At 42.0% G+C, this 10,600-nt stretch overlaps 1 protein-coding gene across 1 annotated transcript in view; it reads right to left on the bottom strand.

The window, feature by feature from the left end:
* The window catches only part of DNAAF9 (dynein axonemal assembly factor 9), a gene marked incomplete at its 5' end in the record, with an annotated part of 64,528 nt that overhangs the window by 50,501 nt on the left and 3,427 nt on the right, over positions 1–10,600 (bottom strand). The window contains 4 exon segments of the mRNA XM_072406657.1: positions 266–362; positions 905–1,029; positions 1,106–1,225; positions 1,773–1,852. Coding sequence (XP_072262758.1) covers positions 266–362; positions 905–1,029; positions 1,106–1,225; positions 1,773–1,852 — 422 coding nt within the window.

Raw genomic sequence — 10,600 nt, 5'->3', positions numbered from 1 at the left:
GAAGCAATTAGGGTTTAGAACAACAAATACTTGTTGAAACTTCTGTTATGTAATGTATTTTGAAATATAAAAGCTTTACTTTTCCTTTGGCAGTTAATACCTACCTATCTGTGATTTTTCTGTGCAGTTTCAGGATGAATGTTAAACATCAGGACACAAACGTTTAGTTCATGAACATGCATTTCACTTTTAGCCAGCAATAGAAAGAGAAAACAGCTGGTATGATAAAGAGTGAAACCACTAGAATATATACAACAATAGTTACCTTGAGCACTATACGGAATGCCAATACGGCTGCAATTTCGCACCATGTCCACAAAACTTGCAATTTTAAATTCTTCAGCAGCTTCTTCATCTTCATACTAAAAGAGAATAGATCAACATACCTAAATAGAACTCAAGGCAAAGACACAGCAAAATGGAGCTGTGTCATTTTTAATGTATTGTAGTATAGGTTCCTGAATTAGAGTTGGTATCAGGCTTCAGTCTAGAGAAAACTGTTAGGCTGGGTGGGAGGAAGCCCCTGTATTGTGACCCAACCAAAAAATGCCAAAATTGGTTAATGGAAAGCAGTGGGTGGTGCGCCCAGCTAAAAGGGGCTGGGGGAGAACACTGGACTCTTACAGTATATGTACGGAACAGTCCAAATATAGGGAAGTGGAAGCAGTGCAAAGAACCAATCTTTTCTGTTATATGGCCTATGTGCTAACAAGGGACCTGCAGAGAGTAGAGTGATTCTGCTGGTTTCACTGCTGGCCCATTCAAAGGCTGGGGGGGCAGTCACAGACATGGAGATGTTATAAGAACTGTCCCAAGATCAAGGTCAAACATACAATACTGATTCCAGGGAGAAAAATAATATGCCTTCACTCTGCAGGAGAACACGTTGATGTGACATACACACCTCATTCTCGGTCATGCAGTGGAAATGAATGTTCCTCCAGCAGCCCACATAAGGCAGCAGGTACGTGTAGTTCACAGGATTACAATACAAGTGGACACTGTTGGCCTTTATGAAGATTATGACGTCTGCAAGACAAAAAATAAATGTTATCAAAACGTTTCCAGGAATACTGAAATGTCCCAAAGCACTGACAGTACTAACCATCCAGAACTTCTTCTGGGAAGCCGGTCCTTTCAAACTCAGCATTTCTCTGGCTGTACAAGTCAAAGAGCAGATAATTGGCCAGCTCCCTGCAGCCTTCATTGTATCGGCTGTCAATTCCTGGAAAATATACAAACACATCAAACATGGGATTTCTACATTACAGGAGAGTTCTAGCCAAACATTTACTAAGTCCATAACCTTTCCCCTAAATGTAAGGCTGGCTGGTTCTGGAAGCCAGGGATCCAAAGCTCCATGGGTTAAAGTGTTTACATAAAAGGCATGATAATAGTCAATACATATATGCTTAGATCTTTCCAACACATTTCTCCGATTGGATTCGTGTTGGAGGCATGTTGCACTGACGTGTTTATAGCGATGCACTGCAGCACATATAACTAAAGCAGAACTTCCATCCAAATAGAAGACTCATGTCCCAGGGACAGTCAAATCACCTCTGCAAAATCCTGCAAGAAGACCTCTTTTTAACATTGCATGTCTCCTTTTCAATTTAGCTACCAAGCAATGGTGAATACATGTCAATGCAAACCATGTGTGTCGTCTGTAATGCTCACTGACATGCATTAAAAGCATTGCTCAGAGTGTGAAATCTGCTTTTGGCTATAACATCCGGGGGGTTATAACATAGAGCTCATCTGTCTCTTACCCAGAATACAGAGGATGCCTTCCGGAGTGCTTTTACTGGGTTTTCTGAGGATCTCTTGTACTTTCCTTAGACGAGCGCAGCTGGTGGAAAAAAAAGAAAAGAATGTCATTACAAAAGCAAAGAATAATCACTGCTAAAAATCAAAAACACAAGCAACCTCAAGGATGGCTTTGTAGACAGGATAATACCTTACAACATATCTAAACACAAGTACAAAAATGGGAACATATTGCAGATATCAGTCCTTGGATGTGGTGCCAGCAATGTCAACCTCCCCAAGCTTTTAGGATATGTTTTCACCGAACATAACAGAGCTTACTGTATGTATTCGATAGAAGAGCAGCATTGTTACCCTGGGCTTCTCAACTGATTTACACCAACAACACCCCTATTCAAATCAATATGATGGCATGGTAGTGCTCACTAGGAAAACACCTAGGCTTCCATTTATAAAAGTCTGACCTTCCCCTAAACATTCCCTGGTGGTAATCTTCCAGGTCAATGTGTTTCCCACCAGGAAATACTGCACTTGCAAAAAAACAAAACTTAGCCAATGCAACCACCACATCAGATGACCGATGTATCACATTTTTTGCTCCTGGCTTGAGATATACCTAAGGCTTTATGTAAACAATATTGTTTTGCATTTAAGCACCTAAAAAGGTTGCTGGATCATCTTTACCGTGTGGTGACTTGCTACAACAAGGAAGCCTTATGTGATGGAGGTGCAGGGATGTCCATGCTGGCCCCAGTCCTGGCCAATGCCTCCTGCATGGTCAAGCAGGATTTGTTTGGACCTTCCTTTGATCGGAGACAATTATGGAACGTCTAAAAATCATTTCCGCCAAGCATCCACATAACGCTACAGTGCTCAACCCAGAAATTTTTGTAAGCTGGGTAGGAAGAAATTCTAGGCGGGTGGAAGCCCCTGAATTGTGACCCAACTCATCAGTAACCACCCAAACAGCCAGGTGGTTGCCGAAAAGTGCCGGGTGGTGCGCCCAGCTAAAAGGGTCTGGGGAGAACGCTAGACAGACAGCATGGTTGTCTTTATTAAGGAGGGGAGGAATAGGAGCAGCCCTGCAGCGTTCCTCCCAATAGAATACAATAACAGTCATCAGATGTTAATCATTTTGTAGAAAAGTCTGCATTAGACTTCTAAGCAATGTTGGAGGACAGCTATAGAGAAGTTCACAATCTTCATATGTTTGTGTGTGATGAGCAGAATCTGTACAAAGCTTTATTCCCAGAATCACTCTATACTTCAAACGCAGAAGTTGTTGTAACTTCCAACACCCTCCTCTGTGAAAATCTACTTTCTCATGTAATTTACATATGTCAGCAGAAGTGATTCTCCGATAGACAACTCGTATTTCAAGTTTAGGGTCACCAATGCTACCTGTGAGGGAGCTGTTACAGCCGAATAATTGATACACGGAGATTCCCATTATATGCAAATTTTCATTTGTCTATAAACAATGTTTTCTGAATGAACACGGAGGGATTAGAAGTATAAACACTGCCGATCCCAACACCAGATCTCTCTGTTCTTAGGTTTTATACTTTTTTTTTATACTTCTGTGAAGCAAAGTTTGTAGGATCTGTATTATACACCAGACCAATATTTATAGAGTTTCCATCAAGTTCCCCTGGGCACTGGAGCCTCCTGTATGGATCCAAGTACAAAAAGCTTCATATATCGTGATAGCCCCAAAAACCAGATCTTCTGGTGATATGTACAGTTCTGTATATGTAATGGATTATTAGCCATGTGACTATCATTCACCCAGATAAAGTCTTTTAGGATAAGTAGACACAAAGCTAATTATTAAGATCTTAAGATTTAACATGCTACTGTCTGAAAAAGATTGTCTGGTGTCATCTACCAGGAGCCTCGTGGGATCACTTGCTCCTGCAACCTGAACGTATAGCGGAGGTAAACTCGCCTCCTCGATGGGGGACAAAATTCTCAATTAGGCTTTTTAGGGATTTAAAACGAGTATTCTCCCCAGAAATGATTTTCAGCCCTTGTATTGTGACCCAAATATTCATATTCAAAAACCACCCAAAAACAGCCAGGTAGTTACTGAAATGTGCCGGGTGGTGCGCCCAGCTAAAAGAGCCTGGGGAGAAGATGGACAGACCCGGCCAGAATGACACAACTCCCGCACGAAGGTATACCAAGAATAAACACTGAGCTGGGCATGTGCAGGCCAATGAATATTCTAGAAAGTTTGCGTTCTTTCAGAAGCAGATAGAACGAATGCCTATGCCTTGCTATAGTTGGAGTGAAAGAATCTGCAGACCAGCAAGCTCCGTGCTTCATCCATATAACAGACCTTTGCTTCTACCCACTTTCTTGCCCCGCCAAATTCTAAAAGCCCTCTTCCATTCAAGTAAAAACCTTCTCTACCAAGTATTACTCTGCCACAAAAAGCCATATTGCAGAACAAGGTGTGGCAAGTCAGTAATAGAAATAGGACCTGCTGCAGAGAGACTACAGGCAATTCTAAGGACTGGTTCTATAGCTCTCTGCTTGACTTGTATTGTGCAGAGCTTATCCAGTTCAGGTCCATTTTAAAGTGACCTTGAGAGTCTAAAAAAAAACATGCAAAAAAAACAAAAATGCCTTAATGGTCTTTAAAGAAGGACCTTGCATTAAAGGGGATTATTATGAATGCTGCAGCTTGGTCAGTCTGAATATGTCAGAGGTTGCAGTGCTTAAGGAAAACAAAGATAGAAGACTGCCAGATACATGAATACAGAAGATCTTCTACTGCAGGAACCTTCCAGATTTTAGCAGACCGATAAGGTTGCTTTAAGGCATAGCAACAGAAGTCAATGACTCCCTATGGGGTTTAGTGAACATGAGAATGGACATATACATTACCTTGTATTCATTTATAATGCATGGTGCCATATCACATTCCATAACACATTTTAACAATACTCATTATAGAATCTCCCAGAGATCCTCACAATCCTTCCTTGGCTTTGAACTTGCTAGTAATTACCTGTCATTCTGCTTGAGATTTACACATAAAATTAATTTAATTACACGGCAGACTCCAATTAGCCAACAAAAGTTGGAGCTTTGATCACAAGGTGAGGAGCTTATTAAAAATGGAATCTGCTGCCAGGTGGTAGTGAGTGGCTCCTCCAGGAAATGGTGATTTATACAAGCGTGCAGGTTTACACAGTAATAAACCAAATCATGTCTGCCCGAGGAGGGTAGCGGAGGGAGCGTTGCCCAACAATAAGCTGGAACCGAGGCAGCATCGGTGAATCAGAACACGACAGCAGAAGGCTTTGCTGCTTCTCATTATACCTGGCTCATATGGCATCACTCATAAAGGATACCAGCGTAGATAGATATATTCACCTACCCATCTGTCTCTTAAACCCTCACTACTTCCCAACCTTTCCATATCTCCCCTCCTATTGTGTGTTACTTCCCCCACCTCTTAAGGTGCGTACACACTTCCAATTTTTATCGTTCAAAACGTACGACGAACGATCGATTGGGCAAAAAATCGTTCGTAAAAAAGTAACCAACGACGCCGACGAACGAGGAAAATTGTTGGAAACGAACGACCGGACCGGCGGATCGGATTGGGCGACGATCGTTGAACATCGTTCGTGTGTACGGTCGTTCGTTGATCGTCCATGGTCTGAGCATGCGTAATGAACGAACGTTCGTTCACTTTCCTGTCGTGCACATAGTTCCTCTATCGCTCAAACGATCGTATCTATTGTGTGTACAATATCTACGAACGATCGTGTCGTTATCTCTATGTGCAGGATCGGTGCTATACGATCGTTTGTAGATATCGTGCAGGATCGTTCGTCTTCCAACGATAATAATTGGAAGTGTGTACGTAGCTTTAGATTGTAAGCTCTTCAGGGCAGGGTCCACTCCTCCTCCTGTGTCTGTCTGTATCTGTCTGTCATTTGCAACCCCTATTTATTGTACAGCGCTGCATAATATGTTGGCGCTGTATAAATCCTGTTTAATAATAATAATATAAAGAATGGGATCACAGGCACATTTAGTCTCAGATATCATCTTTCATACCACAATTTATAATAAACCATCATGTGTAAAGCGATAGGACCACTTGGTGTACATACCTAGGAAAGGTTTGCATAGGTAGGTCTTCACACTTGGGAATTGCTGTGCAATTGTTTATCTGACGAGTGTGAAACAAAATTTGCTTGGCCAGAAGGAAAGTGCACAAATACACTTTAATCCAAGATTTGCCATTTGTATTGATTTGCCCAAGGATGAGCTTTTATACAGAGAATGAATACTGTTACAGAACTATTATCTTTGCAAAAGCATGTACCTTTTATTTGTTTTAACACTTAAATATGGCTTTGTGTGAGCAGCTCTGGGCTACCAACTGATCAGTACAATTCTGAATCCTGTCCATATCAAGGATTCCTCCTGAGGTTGCAATATGTGTCTGAATAAAACTATGGCCGACAAACCTATTTGATACCTGCAAAGTTTCAGGACCAATAACTACATACACAGCCAGCAAAAAGATACCAATTACCACCTTATCCATCGGTAAGGATGGCATTCTGACCACCACTGCAATATGTGGAAGGCATATTAATCCCAAAGAAGAGGTAAGGGTACTTCAAGACCTGAAGAATATTTTTAGGTGTTCCTCTTATTATTAATAAACAGGATTTATATACTGCCGACATATTACTCAGCGCTGTACAATAAATAGGGATTGCAAATGACAGACAGATACAGACAGTGACACAGGAGGAGGAGAGGGCTCTGCCCCAAAGAGCTTACAATCTAGGAGTTGGGGGAAGTATCACACAATAGGAGGGAAGATATGTAGTGCTGGGAAGTAGTGACGGTTTTAACCATCTTCTTTAAAACCGTCACTAGTTCTACTAGATGGGTAGGTGAGTTTGAAAAAATGGGTTTTCAGTGCTCCTTTAAATGAGCAGAAAGTAGGAGCAAGCTAAATAGGACGAGGAAGACCATTCCATAGAGTTGGGGCAACTCTAGAAAAGTCTTGGAGCCGTGGGTGTGATGAGGAAGTCATTAGTAGCTCACTGGAGGAACGGAGGGAGCGGCAGGGGGAGTATTTTTTTACCATGTCAGAAATGTAAGTGGGACAATAACTGTGGAGTGATGTGAAGGCAAAGCACAGGAGCTTGAATTTGATTCTCAGGTGAAATGGAAGCCAATGAAGATAAATACAAAGAGATGCAGCAGAAGAGGAGCGGAGGGAAGGATGAATGAGTCTGGCTGCAGCATTCATGATAGATTGTAGAGGAGAGAGTCGGGTTAGTGCAATACCAGAGGAGGAGGTTACAGTAGTCCAGACGAGAGATGATAAGTGCGTGTACAAGGAGTTTGGAGGTCTCGGGGACAGGTAGGGGCAGAATATATAAAAAGGTAGAGAAGGGTTGCTATACCACCAAGGGTTCTGCAAAAGGTTGAACCACCAAGGCTTCCAATAAGGTTGAACCACCAAGGGCTCCAAAAAAGGTTGAACCACCAAGGTTTCCAATAAGGTTGAACCACCAAGGTTTCCAATAAGGTTGAACCATCAAGGTTTCCAATAAGGTTGAACCACCAAGGTTTCCAATAAGGTTGAACCACCAAGGTTTCCAATAAGGTTGAACCACCAAGGTTTCCAATAAGGTTGAACCACCAAGGTTTCCAATAAGGTTGAACCACCAAGGGCTCCAAAAAAGGTTGAACCACCAAGGGCTCCAAAAAAGGTTGAACCACCAAGGGCTCCAAAAAAGGTTGAACCACCAAGGGCTCCAAAAAAGGTTGAACCCACCAAGGGTTCTGCAAAAGGTTGAACCACCAAGGCTTCCAGCTATAAGCACCTAAAGGACCGATGTGAACTGCTTTTATTTCATGTCAGAACTGCTCCTCTCTACACAAGTCTATAGAAATGGAAAAGAAAAATGAAGAAGGTCAAATGTCCTTGTCAGTCAATTCTCAATGTGAGAAGACTTTCAAACAGATGCTATTGGAAGTTTTCATCCTCCCATCGATAGTCTGGGCCTGTGTGAACAGGCTGTAAAGGAATGTCAGAGATGCCTCCTTACGTAAAACATCGGTCCACAAACATAAACTTGTTCACTATTATGTAGATGAAGTCTACTAGATTGTAAGCTCTTCGGGCCAGTCTCCTCCTCCTGTGTCACTGTCTGTATTCGTCTGTCGTTTGCATCTCCTATTTATTGTACATCGCTGCGTAATATGTTGGCGCTATATAGTTTCCTTTTTAAAAGTAATACGTGCAGTAACCAAACAAAACCAATTAAAAGTTTGTACTGCTGAGAGTTACGGTGTTATACGGTCACATGGGTTAGCACATGTCATTGCTCTACATATAAAACTTAGCACAGCAGGTCAGAGGTTATGTGCCTGAGAGACATTTAAAAGGACAAATCACATTCAAATAATAACAGCAATACAGCAAATCTAACCTTTGACTGCAATCATAACAAATGCATGATAAACAGCACTGACAATCTCAGATACTGGCTCAGTTCAGCCGGAATTACGTAGCTGCAGGAGTCAAGCCAAGATGCACAATGGCAAGAAGATTACTTTTTGGAAAAGAAAGGGAACATGTCCGAACTGTAAGTTCTCTATATAAGTAACTGAGCTAAACAAGGTCATGCTAAGACTGCCATGAACAAAAGTTGCTTCCATCAGCGCCTATTAGCTACCGTGTTCTCCCCAGCCCCTTTTAGCCAGGCGCACCACCCGGCACTTTTCAGTAACCCCCCGGCTGTTTTTGGGTAGTTACTGATGAGTTAGGTCACAATACAGGGGCTGCCACTGGCCTAAAATTTCTTCCCACCCGGCTTAAAATAATTTCTGGGCTGAACACTGAGCTAGGTGTTCTTTTAAAGATAAATTATCTACAAAGACGACCTAAGCTGTATAATCAAAGGAAATTTAATTAAAAACTCATGCACAGTGTAATTACATGTAAAAAGAAGACGTGAAAATGAAATGGAACTTTCCCCATGATCCGGTCACACGCTCCACTAAGAGAGCCATCTGCATTGATCAGGGTTTGTGTATATAAATATGAGAACTATTCTCGCTATTGCACAGTGTTCTCTCCAGCCCCTTTTAGCTGGGCGCACCACCCGGCACTTTTCAGCAACCACCCAGCTGGGTGGTTACTGAAGAGTTGGGTCACAAAACAGGGGCTGCCACCCACCTACAGCTTCTTCCCACCAAGCTTAAAAAAAATGTTTGGGTTGAGCACTGTTGCAGCTGAAATGCAATCACGAAGGCAACGTCAAGGTGATGCAAAGTATATGAGATCCGTTCAGCCGACCAGGGAATGATCATCAATTAATTGTGCTGCAAGAAAGCTGATCCATCAGCAGCAAGGTGATTGTGGCCCAAAACATGGATTTACTTTGCAAGTGTGTGTGACTTCATCATACAGTAATGGACTCTATGCTCATTAGTGCACTACGGTTCTATTCATTTTTAATGGAACACAAATACTGTAAGGCACCACGGCTCTAACATACATTCTGCTGCATGTTGAGTCTTGTACACTTGCTGACCCATTCAAAAAGAACTAATCACAGGCTTGGGGAAGGACAAGACCTGTAAGGGCCCCGCGGGGTCAAACTATGCAATGCAAACAAAATCTGCAAGCAGCATGGATCTTCAGGTCACAAGTGAGCAACCAAAAACGATATGTTGCTTTTGCAAACCGCACCTGCATACAAAAAAACGGGGTCCAGTCCCTCCAATTCAAATGAATGGGAGAGCACAGGTCTGAAATGTCCCTAAAGCCCCAAAAAGTTCAGATTCTACTTTTTGCACTTGACTGACCAATCCAATCAGTGAGAAATCCCAAAACTTGTGCAGAAGATCAGAAAGTAAAACTTTGCCTATAAGTAACAGCTCATATTGTTACTAAACTACATGTTTGTATTTATTCTGTGTATTCAGCGGTTTGCCCGGAGATCAGATCGAGACAAACATGTCCTAACATTGCCAAGAAAGGGTTTGTTTGATCACCATGGCCTGAGGCTGGACCTCTACATATACAATCTCTCCATTCACCTATGTATATCCCTCCTATTCATCTCCATGAGATCTCTGTACTTTTATAGCAACCAATGTATGAAACAAATCACCAGCATTACTTCTCAATCACAATACGTATTGTTTCAATGAGCTAGTTGCTTGGCATTCATAATGGACCTTTGACACCAATGGCTTGGAGATGTTGACATGTAATAAGTATAAAAATAAACATTTCTCAACTTTCTGATCGGCATGCATTCACTCAGCTTTGTACTGAAGGCTGAGGATCCGTATAACACCAAGGGTAATACTCAGGAATAGAGAGGATATATATATCTCGTATAATGATCATTTTATTTAGCGGTCAGTTACTGGTTAAAAACCTTCTATTACTGCGACAGCTCAGTGCCAACCAGTGCTGGCGTCTTTTCTGAAGGATGTATGCCAGGTTCACACAGCAACCAGTTTGACAGCTCCAACATGAAATGCATAAAAGAACCAAAAAAACACAGATTAGGACTTCATGATACAAAACATTAACCCTTTCTCTGGCACCAGCATGAATGTGCAATAATAACCTGTGTGTCACATATTAGGTGTCATAGTACAACACTCATACTGTTCCAAATATTGGCCATGTGTGTCTGGATTTCTAGGAGAGAAAGAGGGAGGCAGCAAGAGGATGCAGATTTGTTGCACCATTCTACCTGGGCAGCCATGACTGCAGATAATCACCTGGTACCAAGTCACACAATCTCCCAGAAGTTGT

This window comes from Pyxicephalus adspersus, chromosome 3, assembly GCF_032062135.1.
Source record: "Pyxicephalus adspersus chromosome 3, UCB_Pads_2.0, whole genome shotgun sequence".
NCBI lineage: Eukaryota > Metazoa > Chordata > Amphibia > Anura > Pyxicephalidae > Pyxicephalus > Pyxicephalus adspersus.
The sequence above is the reverse complement of the archived record's forward strand: the minus strand, read 5'-3'. Positions and strand labels throughout refer to the sequence as shown.